At 45.3% G+C, this 17949-nt stretch overlaps 1 protein-coding gene across 1 annotated transcript in view; it reads left to right on the top strand.

The window, feature by feature from the left end:
• The first annotated feature begins 1298 nt into the window (after positions 1-1298).
• The window catches only part of LOC103190603 (R3H domain-containing protein 2), a 31910-nt gene continuing 15259 nt past the window's right edge, over positions 1299-17949 (top strand). Inside the window, 9 exon segments of the mRNA XM_042344212.1 lie at positions 1299-1334; positions 4311-4512; positions 5690-5898; positions 9207-9248; positions 10235-10324; positions 12757-12886; positions 15177-15255; positions 16301-16360; positions 16903-17043. Of these exon segments, the coding sequence (XP_042200146.1) occupies positions 5734-5898; positions 9207-9248; positions 10235-10324; positions 12757-12886; positions 15177-15255; positions 16301-16360; positions 16903-17043 (707 nt within the window). The 5' untranslated portion in view covers positions 1299-1334; positions 4311-4512; positions 5690-5733.

Below are 17949 nucleotides of genomic sequence, written 5' to 3'. Positions count from 1 at the left end.
TATTTTGGGGCAGATTACACGTACTTCTGCCATTCTTGCAAAACGCCAACGTAATGCGGTTGTCTCCTGTAACAGTCATCGCTCCCCAACTGAAAGGCGAGGCAGGAGTCTCATTCCCAATGCCTCTGGCCCTACCACTATGCTGGTCAGCGTAAAAGCTCTTGAAACAGACTGCAAAGCCTATGAACTTTTACCCACCGAGGCTATCAAGTGGACATACTGCCAAAGAAATTGTTCTGGAACGCTCAAACGTACTTGCCGTGCATGTTACAGCTGATATACGAGGAAAGCCCTTTAAATAAGATTATGAAATCAACAAATCGAATGAATTAAATTTCCCCGATTGCAGTATATGGCCTGCAATTGAGTTTCGTCTCTTTAAGGGTCAACCATTTTCTCTTGGCAAAAAAAAAAATTGATCTCAAGCAAGAGAAAGGTTGCTTATAAAGAAAAAACAGGCATCGTCTGTGCTTTATTGATTGTCATTTGTGGTTGTTGTTGGCCACGCTTAATGCTTAGGGTTATTGAAGCGTTTTGCCCACACAATCATACAGTCAATTCACTTTACAGTATATTCTGTGAAGCGCTTTGAAACGACTTGAAGACGCGATAAGGCGCTGTGGCAAATGCAATGATTATTATTATTATAGTCGTAGATTGCTACCAATTACTTTAGTGCCATTTGCATTTTGTGTGCACAGTAATTAATGAGTGGTCACGATCAGATTGGTGCGACCTGGATGGTTATAATAATAATAATTATAATAATAACCCTTGCATTTGTTATAGGGCCTTATCACGTCGTCCAGAAGTCTCGAAGCGCTTCACAGAATATCCTGTAAAGTGAATTGACCGTATATTTTGGGGCAAAACGCAGCGGCCAATTGCCGCACAGCCGCGTCCCACAAGCAGTGGTGGATTGACTGACCAAATTATTATTTTTTTTTGAAGGGATTATTACCCCCGGAAAAGCGATCCATCAATCGACTTAACAACCCGGGTTCCCGCTTACTGCCGGGTAGAGTAAGGAAACTTGCCCAAGGTTTCGACCTGACCCGCCCCGCCCCGCCCCGGGGAATCAAACCCCAGGGGTCCTCTCGCCCGCGAGGCGAGGGCTCCCGACCGCTGAGCTGCGACTCCGCAAACGCGATGGTTAACCCTCTGGGGGGAAAAAAAAATAGATAGATAAATAAATCTAAATAATGAGCTGCAGGTTTTGTGTTGCAGAGGTGACTTCTCGAGCTAGAGGAGGTGATGTTGCTGCGGTGCACGTTGGATTGTGCTACGTGCGCAGAAACCGGTTGTCATGGCAGTGCAGTCAGGAAAGTGCTTAGGTTCGTGTTCGCCTGAGTGCTCCGAAGGCCCTTTTTCGTTCGTTCGCGAGTTTTTTTTTTTTTTTTTTAATTTGAAAACACTTAAATTTAAAATTTGTTGTTGTGCCCCCATGCGGAATTAAGACGGCACGCGTAGAAATTGTATCCGGATGTTAATTCGACAAGTCCGGAGACTCGAGCCATGAGTACGCGAAACTGTGCGAACAGACCTGTACGTATTGCCCGTGGGGGATGCAGATAGGGCAAACCACACTGTTCAGCATTGTCCTTTGAGACCTTCCAACAACAGGATAAGGCCCTCCATCAAATGCAAGGATTATTATTCGCTTATTATAGGAATGACACGAAGAAGGTAAAGACGGTTATTGTTGGATCGGTTGACTGATATGATAATGATAGTCCTTGCAATTGATGTAGCCCCTCGTCACGTCTTCGAGACCTCTCAAAAGTCCTTCGCAGAGCAGACTGTAAAGCGAATTGACTGTATATTTTGTGGGTGATCTGACTTGAGAAGGTAATGATTTAACTGGGAGAGACCTTCCTCTTCGACCGTAAGTTCAATCACCCTCCTTCCCACCCCACCACTGCCCTCCACCCTCCCCAATCCCAACCCCCAGCTCGGGTCCGAAACACTGATTGCCTAGCGCTTTGGGATGTCCTCCCGACGCTAAAGGCGCTACACAAATGTCATTTTGTTATTGTGGTGGTTGTCCTCTCCCTGCAAGTTCTATATGTATTCAGGGGTGGATGGGTGGAGTTTAACAGCGACCCCAACAACAACTTGCATTTATTGTTGTATTGGTTGACTGACATAATAATGATAATCCTTGCAATTGATATAGCACCTCGTCACGTCTTCGAGGCGTCTTAAAAGCGCTTCACAGAATAGATTGCGGGGCAGCGCTTGTCGCTGCATTGGTTGCAATATTGGTTTTATATTAAAAAAAAACCGCAGCACCATGGGATGTCTTTCTGACGCGACAGGCGTTAAACAAGTATCATCTGTTGATGTTGTTATTTGACTGGAATAAGGGCATCCCTGAAAGAGCCTCTCCCCCCCCACCACCCCCCACACCACCCCATGGACTGCTTTTTTTTTAAATGTAAAAAAAAATTCTGAAAGCCTTGAATGGAGGCCGTTACTCTCCTGGCAGAATATTAATTTCATTTCATTTTTGTTCCTGGCCGAGGGCAGCATTCGTCATCTTCACGGTTTCCATGGCAACTCTTTTTCCTTCGCTCTAGGAGCACGTTATCCGAGGATAAATAAATAGTTTATGGCTCCATTCACCAGATCGATCGGGAAGCACATCCTGTTTAAACTTAAAACTGTAAATCATTTTAACGTGTCCAGTAGGTTTTCGGGCTGCGATATTTTATTCAGCGATTAATGAATCTTTTTGATGATTTATTCACACTGAGCGTAATTAAATTTGTGTTTCATGTTCTTGAGGGTTTCGTTCGCTTCCTGTTTATTAATGCAAGATTTAATTAATTATCGTGCAATCACCTGGTTGGATCAATCGCAATTTAATTAGCCTGCGTATCAGAGTAGAAGTTAAGGGCAGTGATTTCTAGATCATAAGGCTCAATTTAAATAAAATATACCCAGTTTTGGTATAGGATAGCGCTGTGGGACGCTACCCTGTGTGAGAGGCGCTATATAAATGCAAGTTGCTATTGTATGATGAACTCCCAAGTCCAAGATAATGCTCCATTGCAGTGTTGGGGACCTCTGGATTGTCTGGAGATGAGGCCTTATAGTGGGCTCGTGTCTGCTTGTTCAGGTGGACTTCAAAGATCCCATGGCACTACTCAAAAGAGAAGGGACTTTCTCCCTGTGTCCAGGCCAACAATCCCCAAAACAAAAATATAGCAATGGCTGTTTGTGGGACATTGCAGCAACAAAATTGTCTGTTGCATTTACCTACAAACACACCCATTACTATATCTTACAGTAAAATCGTGGAAAGCGCTTTTGAGTTGCCTCGATCTCGTGATAAGGCACTGTATCAAACCTAAGGATTATCATATAATGTACACAGTCTCAATGTAATAAATTGTAGAGTATACTGTAAGTATTTCTCTATTTTGTTTAAGTATATTTTACCTGATGATGGAGAGCTGAATTAATATTAATAATAATATTCCTTGCATTTGATATAGCACATTATCGCGGCTTTGAGACGTCTCAAAGTGCTTCACAGAACATACTATAACATCAACTTTGGTTCACGTACAGCAATGAACTCCGGATATGTTAGTGATTGTATTCTTTCTTAAATGGCTCCTATTACATATTTAATTTTATTCATTTTCACCCGCTGATAACGTAGCACTTGGTGTTCACAAGAAAAAATTGTATTAACGAGATTCAATCTTTGGAACAGGTTATTATTAAGTCTACATAATGGCATTTCTTAAGTCTTTTAGAAGTTCTTTTTTNATCCCTTTATTCGCTGCCAGAACACTACTTTTTAAAAGATCTTAAATAAAATGGCACATGGAGTACTCTAAAAGTACTCTGTGTGTACTTATTTATGGCAGTGATTGTTTGTGATAATGTCTTAATCATTTTGGTTGTGATATTTTTGTCTGATGATGATAATAATAATAATCCTTGCATTTGATACAGCGCCTCGCCATGTCGGTGAGACGTCTCAAAGCGCTTCACAGGATATATTGTACAGTGAATGGACTGTATATTTTGTGGGCAAAACGCGGCAGCCGTTTGCACAGGGCAACCGACAGCATCCCACAAAAAGCGGTGGATTGAGTGACCAAATTATTATGTAGTTCCCCGTTTGATGTAACTTCATAGTGTACGGAGTAGAAGACGCCAACGTTAGTTCTCCAAAAGAAATTCAGTCCTGGAAACTTGGTCAGTGGATACGACCAGCTTTAGCTCCTAAAATCATATGAACCAGTCTAAAATGACTGTATGTTCGTGACCTGATGTCTTTCATTTCTCCACAGGGATCTCGGAGGAGAGAGAGCGGCATGCTTTGACCACAGACGCACTGTACTCAGTCTAGAGAACTGCAGCAATTTCAGCACCATGAGATGCACCTTCACCAGCACAAAACACGTCCAGTTCCGTTAAGACATCGCTTGACCACTGGAGGAAGCTTTGCTTTTTATGTGATAAGGGGTTATCACAAATAGGCCCCAGCTCCTGGTAAGTAAGCAGCGTACCCAGGGTTATGTTAACAAGCCTGGTTTACCTGAATTTATTAAACAGAGGTAGTGATAATGAAGATGATAATAATAATAATCCTTGCATTTGATATAGCAACTTATCACTTCTTCACACAAGATACGGTAAAGTGAATTGACTGTCATTTGTGGGTGAAACGCGGCAGCCAATTGCACACAAGCAGTTGTGGATCGAGTGTATACGTATCTGATACCAGCAAAAAAAAAATCTAGTTATTTAAGAGTTGACGGGCGAATCGGATTTGGAAAGATAGGTCTGTTTTGCTAGAATACAGACGGTTAAATTGGGAGGGTGTGGAAATCTAATTTTAAAAATTATGATTGATTTCTCTTGGGGCAAATAAGTCAAGCTATTTTTACTAAATAGCAGGTCAGAAATCAGAGGACATAAAAGGAACAATATCACAAAGGGGGGAAAAAGTTGGAGATTAGTTTTAGTTTCACACAGAGGGTGAGTAAGACCATGGAATGATTTACAACAAATATCGTGAGGCCAAGTCCATAAATATGCTTGAAAGGTAATTGGACACTTGTTAAAGGAAGGAGGATACTAAAAGGTTATGGGGAACAGTGGCGGGTGGAATTGGAGTAGGAAGCTCTGATGGCAATGCTAGAACGAGCAAGGACATGATGGGCCGAATTGTCTTCCTTTGCATAAACATTTTGTGGAGACTTGTAGCTCAGTGGTTAGAGTCCTCGCCTCGCAAGCGAGTGGAGCCAGGTTTGATTCTCTGGCAGGGGGAAGGTTGGGCAAGTTTCCTTACTCCACACACACACACACACGCCTCTGTTTACCTAGCAGAAAGAAGGAACCCGGTTGTTAGTCGATTGGCGGATCACTTTTCTGTGGGCAATCATTTCTTCAAAAAATGTTGTTTTAAAAGAAATAATAATAATTTGGTCACTTCAATCCACGACTGTTTGTGGGGACGCTGCTGTGCGCAATTGGCTGATGTGTTTCGCCCACAAAATATACAGTCAATTCACTTTACAGTATGTCCTGTGAAGCGATTTGAGACGTCTCAAAGACGTGATAAGGCGCTGTATCAAGTACAAGGATTATTATTATTATTGTCGTAATCTTATGGCTCAATGTTCCACGTTATTCCAGCAAAACACGGGCTGTGTTTCTGCCACAGGTCCTTGCTGTCCAGCACGCCCTCAATTATTTTCACTTCTGAAGATGTCCAATAGTAATAACGCTCAAGAAACTTTGGAAATCATGAAGGAATCGGAGAAGAAATTCGTGGAGGAATCTGTAATCAAAAATAAATCCATGTGCAGATCTTCCAGTAAAGAGGAGGTGGAAAAAGAGGTGGATGAGTCGAATGCACAGTTGGAGACACAGGTGAGCAATGGAGTGGGAGGGGTGGTTCAAAGAGGTCTTAAGATATTGCAATTGAAAGAAAATAGCGTAGTTGCTTTCGAGCCTTAATTTGCCCGATAACTCGTGCCATAAGAATAACAGAAGAGCTTGTGCTGGTTCGATAGGGGTTGCTCTTCAGAGGTTGAACATTGTTGTAGTAATAATAATAATAATCCTTGCATTTAATACAGCGCCTCATCACATCTTCGAGACGTCTCAAAGCGCTTCACAGGATACACCGTCAAGTGAATTGACTGTATATTTTGTAGGCAAAATTGAGTACTGTACTGGAGTAGAAGGATCCTTAGCCCTCGTAACAAGTGACTCTGGAATGGCTGATGCTGAGATTGTTTGCAGAAAGAAGAAAGATTGCTCTGTGTTGATTTCTTTCTCTGTTTCCCAATGTTTAAGCAACAGGGCCTGTGCATGTTTCCCCACTTTGCTAAATCGACACAAGACTGACTAAAAGGCCAAATTGGAGTGACTGACAAACCATCCTTGTCTTTTTTTATGGTGGTACAATCACACCTTTACTGACACGGTGCTAATATATGTGGTGTTCAGAACGTACACGACTTTGTGCGTGAGATGTTTCCTGGCATGGCTAAATGTCTTCTGTTTTATTCCGACTCCTCAGTCATAAATGTCTGAAGACGGGATTTTGCAGTGGGACAGTTAACCAGGTTTGAAAGTTCCAGAACAAAAGGGGGGGGGGGCATCATCTTAAAATTAGAGCTGAGCCATTTAGAGTGAAATCAGGAAGCATTTTTTCACACAAAGGCCAGTGGGAATCTGGAACTCTCTCTCTCTCGCTCTCTCTTCCTCCCCCAAAAGGCTGATTATCACTGGATCCATTCACATTTTTAAGACTGAGGTGGAGAGATGTCCGTTAGGTCAGGGTATCAAGGGATATGGAGCAAAGGCGGGTAGTTGGAGTTGAGGTACAGATCAGCCATGATCTAATAGGATGGCGGAACAGGCTCAAGGGGCTGAATGGCCTCTTCCTGTTCCTATGAATTCAGGCCAGACAGATAAACAAACCTTTCGTTGGTCTGTTTGTCGTAAGGGTCTCGGGTGAAATGACTTGCGGGTCATCTCAAGCCAATTCCTGGTAGGCTTGAGCTTTCTACATAAAACTGCTCCATATTTGTCATTAAATTGGTCTCTTAGACATCTGCTGTTGGAAATTGGAAATGTAACATTTGAATTTGAGGCTCGGGCACATTGTTTGGGACATGTCCCAGTGCCTTGGGACCTCCTCCGGACGTGAAAGCGGCTATATAATGTAATTTTGTATTGTATATCAAGGCAGTTACAGGGGAGCTTTCCTCTGCATCGTACCGTGCTATACCTGACTTGCAAGCGTTTTGAAACAGAAATTAACATTAACAAATAGAAAAATACCCAAAGTATTCCATTCCCAGCATTATTAACTGAATAAGCGCAGAATACGTTGGGGTGGCGGGGAGTGAAAGAATGAACTGTTTGTGTTTTTCTTTTTATTCCCCTTGTGCTGCATTCCCTGGCTGAGCATGAGAGCGTTTTTAACCAGATAATGAGAAAGTTTGTATGGTTGGTTAAACCCCATGGTTTTTCCCCTCCCCTCGTCCCCCTCGCCTCTCAGCTCCTACCCCCCAGCTCATGGGCCCAACCAACAGAGTTGAGAGATTTGAGACATCGTTTCCCAAGTGAAAGTTACTGCATCAATGTTAATAAAAATAATAATCCTTGCAGTTGATATCGCGCCTTATCACGTCTTCGAGACGTCTCAAAGCGCTTCATAGGATACACTGAAAAGGGAATCGACTATATTTTGTGGGCGAAACGCGACAGCTATTTGCGCACAGCAGCGTCCCCACAAACAGTCATGGATTGAGTGGCCAATTATTATTGTTTAATAATCAACATTAAATAATTGAATGTTCAATTATATTGTGATCAAGTCATCCTTTCTGAAGCCTGCATTCAAGCCACTTTCTTATGCCTGTCCCTTAAAACGTAAATGCTAATTAAAGGTAACTAACAAAGAGAACTTTTGTGTACTGGAGACCTCTGCAATGCTATCATGAATAGTGACCACAGCTCATTTACAACGTCATTGAACTGGAACTTAGCGACGTCTCTGTAGCTATATAAAATGGTTGTTCCCGTGCGGCCTGTAACCAAAGCCTGAGGCCCCATTCATAAGTGCTACACTGCAGTAATTGTACAGATGTTTTATAGCACTTGGAACAATTTGGCAGTCAGATGCAGTGCAAACTCACCATTAAAGGCAAACCGAATGATCAGTTTTATCTGTGCGGTGGTTGGATAGGACACTCTCTTTCTGAATAGCGCCGTGAGATTATTAACAGACCTGTCTAACCTCTCGCAAACAACGCACCTTAGACAATGCACTAGAGTGTCACTGTAGACCAAGGTGATCCAACTGGTGACCCACGGGCCGCATATGGCCCCCTCCTCCCTCCATTTCATTTGGCTCACCCGCTCCCTCCATAATCCCTAAATGCTATGATGTTTCTGGAAGGGAAACACAAGAATATTGCAGATGTTTCTCAAATAGGGCATCCGGTCCTCACCCCAGCAGCCAATAGGTTGGACCTCCCTACGCCAGGACTATGAGCTAAAAGTCATGACGTGGGGCAGCTTTCTAACTCCGGGGCAGGAGTGCTAGCGATTGAACCCAGGGTGACGCGTAAGTCAACTAGTTTGAGTTGACTTATAAAGACGGTAACAACAACAACTAGCATTTGCACAGCGCTCTTCATGCAAGGTAGCGTCCCAAAGCACTTGACAGTGGCGTAACACGACACCAAGCCAAGGGGTGACACGGTCGAAGAGGAAGGTCTTCAGGCGCAACTTGAAAATGGGGACGGAAGTGGGGAGGCGGAGGGAGGGATAGAGGAAGAGTCTCGGGGCGTGATGGCTGAAAGTACGGCCACCAATGGTGGAACGGAGGGCACGGGACACAAGCAGGAGGCCGGAGCCAGTCAAGCGGAGGCAGGAGGTTGTGGTTTGGGGGTTGGGGGGGTAAGCATGTCGGAGAGGGAGGGAGGTAGGAAGGGACTGGCGTATAGAGGGGGCGGGTGGAGGGGTTTGGGGACCGCGTGATAGATGGAGAGTGGGGTAGTCAGTCCATCAGGTTGTCCCTGTATGAAAACCCATCCAAATAATGGAGTGACAACAGCAGAAGGCGATGTGGTGGTTAGAAAGTTACTTGTGATGTTCCTGAGGGTGACTTGACGTGCAAGAAAATCTTCTTTGCTGATCTGACTCCTGTTTTGTTGCAGCGAAAAACACAGAACCACGGACACTCGAGGAGAAGATCCAAGGTGAGGGGGATGTTTGTAATTTCAACTAAATAATGTCTGCAGTGTGTGTGTGTGTTCTTTTTTTTAAAAAAATCTTGGCTTCGTTGAGTGGAAAATGTTGTGGATCCTGCACAGAAAGTAAATCGCAGCCTTCTGTAAATATTTGTGCTCCTCAGGTAATTGTTGGCCCAATCTCTTCCTTATTTTATTGGAAAATTGCACTTAAGTCCAGGTTAGCATTAAGTCATGCAGTTGGTTTAGCGTTTAAAAGCTCGCCCCAAAAAGGCTGCGGATTATGACTGGACTCATTCAAATTTTCGAGACTGAGGGGAGAGATGTTTGTCAGATCAGAGGATCGCGGGATACAGGGTAATTGGAGTTGAGGTACAGATCAGCCATGGTCTAATAGAATGGCGGAACAGGTTCGAGGCATTACACAGAGACATTGCGATTGGCTTCAGCCTCTCTGACTTGGGAGGAGGTGGAAAATCAGTCTATATCCTAGTTTAATTGCTATTCAGTTCCCCCACCACTACCACCAATACCTGCGTTGGGATCGGTTGGAGATGAAGATTTCTGTTGTTGTCTAACAACAATTTGCATTTATAGAACGCCCTCACACAGTGTAGCGTCCCAGAGCGCTTAAGCTTGCTAGGATTCCCAGCTATTTAGCCTCCCACATGAAAATGGGTGAGGATGGGATATCTATAGAACTACAACTATTTTTTTTGTTCGAAAAAAGTCACAATCTTGAGTCGATTCGAGGGGGAAGAAGATGAGACAAAAAAAAGCTAAGCGAAGGCTCAGAATTATAATTATAATAATCTTTACATTTGATACAGCGCCATATCACGTCGTTGAGACGTCTCAAAAGGTTTTCCCCGGGTACGCTGTAAAGTGGGTTGTCTGTGAATTTTGTGGGCGAAATGCAAGTATTGAAATAAATGTGTAAAATGGATAATAAAATGCCCCCCGATTATAAAATAATTTTCCTTATTCCCTTTCAGTCCAATTCTAAGTTAAAATTGGTGCGGAGCCTAGCTGTGTGTGAAGAGTTTTCCAATCTCTTCACAGGCGAAGGGACTCAGGATATCCAGGTAAAACAAAACTAACAGAGCAATGACAGAATAATAATGAGCAATGAGACCAGATTGATTTCACCATCCTAACTCTGGCTTTCAAATCACTTCACCCCCTGCCACCCACCTACTTCTCTGCCACCCTAACACCACACTTTAGTGCCTCGCCCCCTCCCTTGCCTCCTTCAAGACCCGTCTCGAGACCCTCCTCTTCGACCGTGCCTTCGTTCACCCTCTTACCCCCTACCCTCTCTCTGCCCTCCAGCCGTGCTTTCAGCTACTACGCCCCAAATCTCTGGAACCCCCCCTGCCTCAGTCTTGCCCCCTCCCCACTCTTTGCCTATCTTAAAATTCAAGATCCTCATCCTCACCTACAAGGCCATTAACGGCATCGCTCCCTCCTACCTCTCTGACCTACTATCCCCCTACCTACCTGCCTGTACCCTCCGTTCCTCTGGCTCCGGTCTGCTCCACATCCCCCGCCCCAACCGCCCTACCATCGGTGGCCTTCAGCCTCTCAGGCCCGAGGCTGTGGAACTCTATCCCCAGTGCCTTTGCCGCTTCCTCCCTTTCCTCCTTCAAGGCCGTCTCAAGACCTTTCTCTTTGACCTTCAGCGTTCAGCTCCGCTCTCGACTCTCTACCCCCTCCTCGCTCCCTCCCTTCCCTTACCATCTCCCCCCAAGGCTCGGGTCCTGACCCAACTGTACAGCGCCTTGGGACGTCCTCCCGACGTGAAAGGCGCTCTATAAATGGAATCTTGTTGTTGTTGTTAAAATCACATCTGAGGACTTTCCTCTTCAACCGTGCCTTCGGTCACCACCCTCACTTTGCAGCTCGGCGTCTGATTACACTGCTGTTAAGTGCTCTGCAACTCGCATGAAGGGCCCTATATAATAATAGTAATAATCCTTGCATTTGATACAGCACCTCAATACGTTAACGAGACGTCTCAAAGCGCTTCACACGATGTCCTGTCAAGTGAATTGACTGTATGTTTTGTGGGCGAAACGCGGCAGTGAATTGCACAGATGCAAGTTGTTAGTGTAATAATCTTAGCATTTGATATTGCGCCTTTTGCATCAGGATTATCGCTATATTTTCGAATGTGAATACTTTATCAATAAAGTTTCTTCTAGTTAATAAATCAATGATTCTGATGCCTGACTCCATTTAGGAAGAATTCTGTGGCGTAGCTTGCTTTATTATATAATTTGTTGACAAGTAAGTCATTCAGGCACAGGATGTCTGTTTCTAATCCAGTAACATTGACTTGGGGGAAATTATTATTTAGAGAGAAACAGATTGTAGGAGAAATAACCATTAAATATCACATTTACTTTAGCTATTGGGATTTAGTGTAAGTTATTGCTTGTGTCCATAGTTTCCCCTTGTGTTGATCTCAGCCGAACCACCAGTGGGTGAGTTCACAGTTTACATGTTTCCAAACAAGAAGGGGAGGTGGGAGTGTGGGGCGGGCGGGGGGTGGGGGGGGGGGAGATGCGGAGAGAGGAGAAGCTTCAATGTGCTATACCCTGGGTTTAGAGTTAGACATTGATTGAATTCGGAGGCACCGTATTGGAGAAGGATGGTCTGCGAAACCCAGTAAATGTTGGCATAAAAATAGCTGATAATAATTATTGCATTCGATATAGCGCCTTATCATGCGGTTGAGACGTATCAAAGCCCTTCACAGGATATACTGTCAAGTGAATACTTTAGACTCTAACGTGGGATTTCTTTCTGACGTGAAAGGCGCTCTACAGGTGTAATTTGTTGTTGTGTTGTTGAATTGACTGTATTTTGGAGCGAAGCTTTGTGGTTAGGAAGAGGTGTGTGCGTTCCAGGCATAGCTCAGTTTATTTCAATAACATTGTATTTCGAGAGAGACCAGCTGGCCTGGAGGCTATACAGAGTGGCATGACCCTGATAACAGTAATTATTAATTTGGCAGATTGGGGAGGGAGTAATACTTTATCCCCCCTCCCCCAATTTACCTTTCTCTCTCATTAAGTTACATACTATGTGCGGCTCTTTTAATTGCAGATACTTTGCTGAATTTTTTTTTTCTTCTGGGGTAACTATCCCGTTGCGTATATGATCCGGATACTGCGCAGATATCTCTATATTGATTCTGTAAGATTGAAATACAATTGTGCCTGATACAAAACATGCCCTGAGTAAGAGTAAGAAAATACTAATGTACTGCTGAGGTTAATAATAATAATGTTCGCATTCAATATTGCGCCTTATCATGTCGTTGAGACGTCTCAAAGCGCTTGACAGAATACACTGGCGAAAGGCTGCCAACTGCGCACAGAATGAGGTGATATCTAACTTGGAGATTGATTTATTGCAGCTAACTATTGCCCGTCCATCCATCTATCCGAGGTCGATTAATTGCTTTAAACATCTTTTGTCAGTCTCCCTACAACTCTGCTGTGCTTTGCAGGATGTTATCCAACTGCAGTTCACTTGCCCTTCTGATAAAGAAGAAGAAAAGTCTTCGAAGGATGGCTCGGAGAAAGAGGAAAAGAACAAAGAAAAACTGGAGCGAGGTCCGAGGAAAATGCTGTCAAGAGGTAAGAAACACAACGTTTTCATCCTCAGACCTCTTAAAGATGTGTGTTCTGTGAAATTTTTTTTTAATGAGTGCCGATATTTGGACCTCAAAACTTTTGGCAGCTGGAAGTGCTGAAAGTCTAATAAAACCGTAGTAACTGTGTCAAATACATCAATGCAAAACGCCAAATGCGAAACAATTGGGAAATCCTGAACTGTTTTTAAACTCTCGTTCAAGTAAATTTGTAACTAATATATCGGGCTGTTGTGAAAAGTTTTTTCCGTTTATTAATACATGATGGACGGCAGAGCGCATAGGGCTGTTTTCCCCGTGAATGGTAACTTGGTGAGATCACAAGGCTTGTTTCTTTCGCTGATCCGGTCTTCTGTTAACACGCCATATGCTTCCCTTTCCTGTACGTGTGTTTTAATGAGCTGGTTAAATGTTTTGAGATATGCTTCCTTGCATCATGAATTCACTTTTCCACTGTCGCTAATTGATCCTCGAGAGATAAACGACAACAAAAGTAGTTAACTCTGCATCGATTAACTTCGAAAGAAGAACTGGATAAGTACCTGCGCGAGAGCAGCCATGACGGATACAGATGGGTGCCAACTGAGATTAATAAATACTCCAGGGCGCTGAAAGATGTCTAGGGGATTGAGGCCGAGTTATTAGAGAAGGGAAGGAGCCTAGTTTGGTAAAATGTGGGATGGTTGATTGGCTTTGATATCTTATGCAACAACAACTATTACCAGTACTACTTGCGTTTACACAGCGCCCCTCACGCGCCCCTCAGAGCGCTTGATGTAGAGCAGCACGACATTCAACCAGGACTCTGCATTCGGATCATGAGAATTCTCTAGACCAAAGAAGACCGAGGTCCATCCAGTTCACCTTCCACCATCCATCGCGTTTCGCCCACAACTATACGGTCAATTCACTTTGCAGTCTATTCTGTGAAGCGCTTTGAGACCTCGAGAAGATCCAAGCGTTATTATATTATTATTATCCTGGCAGTCGCTTGCGCTTGCCATGTCCCAAACTGTATACTGCATCCCCGAGATATTATTTCCTATTGGAAGTCGATCTTGTTTTCTTTTGAAAGAATCAACACTTTTTCGCTTCCATCTTCTGTCACCCTCGGGATCCCATTCCCTACGTTTACTACTCACTCACTGGAACAGTGTTTCCGCAGAATAAAAACATTAGGACTCTCGACGGTGATCAATTTCTCCCGTCGCTGGCGGAGGCTCTCTCTCTCCTGTTTCTCCTCGTTGCCAGCCAAAGCTCCAGAAATAGTGGTTTGATTTTGTCTCGGGGCCTGTTCCAGCTTTGTGACAAATGAGACTATAAATATTGCAAGAATTATAAATAAACGGGTCAAGAGACCGACACCAGCGGGGTGTTTCCCTGTGACCGCCACGCCACAGGAGTGCTGCCACAGACACGCAGGTCCTTTAACCGCAACAACTTTCATTTACACAGCGCCCCCTCACGCGGGGTAGGGTCCCAGAGCGCTTGACAGTGGCGGAGCAAGACTCCGAGCCGAGGGGTGGTGGGGGGATTGACTGTAGGCACGGTCAAAGCGGATGGTGTTCAGGCAGAAACCTGAAGGCAGGCAAGGAAGGAGGCGAGACGGAGGGGTTGAGGGAGAGAGTGACAAGAGTTTAGGGGCGTACTGGAGTGGGGAACAAAGGCCGTGCAGGTCGCGAACTGCAAATCTTTGATATCAATTGCGATCGGGCGTCTGCTGTAAAGTAAAATGGCCGGATTTAATTCCGAGCACAGGCAGATCATTGACAAATCATCCTCGGCTCCTTTGAGTCGTGCTGGAAGGTAACGAGATTACACAAAACCGAGGAACATCCTGCAGCTATTTAGAGGAAATTTGATTATTGGGCTCACATTTTCGCTGATGTTATCATTCGGAAACTTTTCCGGGAGACTAATATTCCCCTCTAAAAATAAAATAAGAATAATAATCAGTTGGTCACTCGATCCACGACTGTTTGCGGGGTCGCTGCCGGGCGCAATTGGCTGCCGCGTTTCGCCCACAAAATGTACAGTCGATTCGCTTTACCGTATGTTCTGCGAAGAGCTTGGTGAACAGAGGCGTGTGAGCCGAACAAGGAAGCTTACCTCAGGTTTCACCCCGTGCCTCTCGCCCGGGAATCGAACCCGGGTCCTCTGGCTCGCGAAAGTGCCCAAAGCGCTGAAAAGAGAGGGAGAATTTGAAAAAGAAAATCTCTGGTGGCGAAAGTGAATCTACCGTTGCTAACACATGGCGGTTGTGCTTGTTCTGACAGATTCTAGCCAGGAGTACACCGACTCCACTGGAATCGATCTGCACGAGTTTTTAGTAAATACACTGAAGAATAATCCCAGGTAAGTCGAGTTCATATGGTGGCGGTCAACCATGACTTGTCTTCACAGAACTGTTTACGCCCGGCTGACTAGTGATCGCTTCGCAGGGGTGGATTGATGCCTCCTTAATTAATGGAGATAAACTTGAAAATTGCACGTTAATAATATAACGCAGCTGTTTGGTTGGCAAATCAGCGCAGTAATATCCAGATGTGCTTCGTCATCGAGGCAGAGCACAACTGTCCCTTAGAGACAGTTACATGTCAGGGCTGTATCTCAGAACTGCAACAGATGACTACGGCTGCAGCTTTTTACTGTTATGTCCTATTAAAAGACTGTTTATTCTGAATTCCTGGTAAGTGCTGTTTTATAGACCGGATGGACCCAGCGCTCTATAAATCTGGTGTGCAAGGGAGTGCTTTTACAATACAATCCAAAATTACATTTACATCCCAAAGCACTGGACAGTCAGGGATTTGGACCTGAGCTGCTGGGGGGGTGGGTGGGGGGGAATCAGGGAGGGTGGAGGGCACACTGGGAGGGGTGGCCGAAGGCACGGTCGAAAAGAAGGGTCACGAGATTGATCGGCTTCCTTGTACAGTCGGCTCTTGATCGACAAGCATTTGTTTACTTAAAATGCTGTCCGTCTTGATCTAGGCCGGGGTGGGGGGGGGTGGTCATTGGTCATTGGGTCCAACCTGTTGGCCTCTGAGGGCCGGGTGCTTTTATTTGAGTGAAGTCCGCGGGCTGCATAAGCAATCTCTTCGTGTTACCCTCCCGGAGACATAAGAGGGAGCGGGTGGGTTCGAAGAGAGTGGGTGGGGAAGCAGATGAATTTGACCCAAACGTGTGCTGGAGTCTGACCAGGTGTGGCCACATAGCTTGCCGTCCGTATCACTGTCTGGCCAGGAGAAAAAGTCTTCCGGAGGCGGACTTGTTTGTCGGGCTGTTTTTAGCTGCCCGCAGTCCAGTAACTCTCTGCTTGCGATTTTGCTCTAATCCTATTTGTGAATAATTACATTATTACTTGATTAAAATACTCATTACACCCCTGTAATTCCTCCAGGGACAGGATGATGCTGCTAAAAGTAGAACAAGATATTCTGGACTTTATCAATGATAATAAGTAAGTACTGTTGCCTGTCTACTCCCAACGCTCAGCGAGCTCCGGCCCGCTCCGTGCTCCCCCCTCCACCTGCACCACCCATCCCACCCATCTCACGCGTTCGGGCCTTCAGCCTCCCTGCTCCCACCCTTCGGAAAAACTCCATCCCACAGTCCCTTCGCCTCGCTCTCTCCCTTTGCCTCCTTCAAGACCCGTCTCGAGACCCTCTTCTTCGCCTTCGGCCACCCTCCTACCTCCGACCCTCCCTGATCCCAAAACCCCACGCACCTCCGTGAAACCCCGATCACGGCCCCCGATCCCCCCCACCCCCTGCCTGCCCGCTCCATCTGTCTGCTTTGGTGAAATGAGTGGTGACGTTAGAGGTGACCCAAGGCACGGTTCCAAGATATTTCTTTTATCTCCGGGTTGAAGCACCAAAGGCGATTGCGGGATTATATTCTCTTGCCTGAACGAACGAACGAACGATTGAACGAGAGAGTGTCAGAAGCATCGACTCTGAGAAAACTTTGAATAACTTTTCCTTGTTGTGCTCTTGTTTTCAGTAATCAATACAAAAAATTTCCCCAGATGACCTCCTACCACAGGATGCTCTTACACCGGGTGGCCGCCTACTTTGGGATGGATCACAACGTTGACCAAACTGGAAAAGCCGTCATAATTAACAAGACCACGAATACAAGGATGTGAGTGCCAAGCAAATCCGACAGAATCTGGACCGCTACTCGGCCGCTAGGGTTCAAAACCCTCGTCCTCGCCTTCTAAACCCTCCGCCATCTCGCTGCTCCCTACCTCCAGGACCTGCGAATTCCACATCGAACTGTCCTCTCCCTCCACTCAGCGGTCTCCGGCCTGCTCCACGTTCCCCCCCCCCGCCTTGCCTGTCCCACCATCAGCGGTCTGGCCTTCGGTCTCTCTTTCCCCCACCTATTGTGGAATTCCATCCCACAGTCCCTTCTCCCTCTCTCCCTCGCCTCCTTCGAGGCCCATCTCAAGACCCTCCACTTTGTCCGAGCCTTCGGTCACCGTCCTACCCCCACCCTCCCTGCTCTCCATCCCTTCTGATCCTAACCCCAGCTCGAGTCCGAATCCTGACTGTCCAGCGCCTTGGAACGTCCTCCTGACGTGAGAGGGGCTGTGTAAATGTCATTTGTTGTTGCATTTCTACCTGCTTGATTTGTATTGACTTATGCTGTCCCCAGTTGCTTATCTTCTTGATACTCTATTGTCAAACGGCTCCGGTTATGCGCCAGTCTGTCGATGCTCACTCTCACACCAGGATGAAACGTTGGGCAAGTTTCCTTACTCCACACACACACACACACACACACACACATACAGACACACATATACACGCCTCTGTTTACCTGGCAACAAGTAGGAACCCGGTTGTTAGTCGATTGGCGGGTGGCTTTTCTGAGGGTAATAATTCCATCAAAATAAATGTTCTGTGAAGCGCTTTGAGATGTCTCGGAGACGTGATGACACGCTATATCAAATGCAAGGATTATTATTATTATTGACTAAGTCAGAGTGACCAATTGAATGATCCTGCTCCTCCTTGCTTTACAAGGCTGATATTGTGTGTTTTT

Source organism: Callorhinchus milii, unplaced genomic scaffold (assembly GCF_018977255.1).
Source record: "Callorhinchus milii isolate IMCB2004 unplaced genomic scaffold, IMCB_Cmil_1.0 Scaffold27, whole genome shotgun sequence".
Lineage (NCBI taxonomy): Eukaryota > Metazoa > Chordata > Chondrichthyes > Chimaeriformes > Callorhinchidae > Callorhinchus > Callorhinchus milii.
The sequence above is the reverse complement of the archived record's forward strand: the minus strand, read 5'-3'. Positions and strand labels throughout refer to the sequence as shown.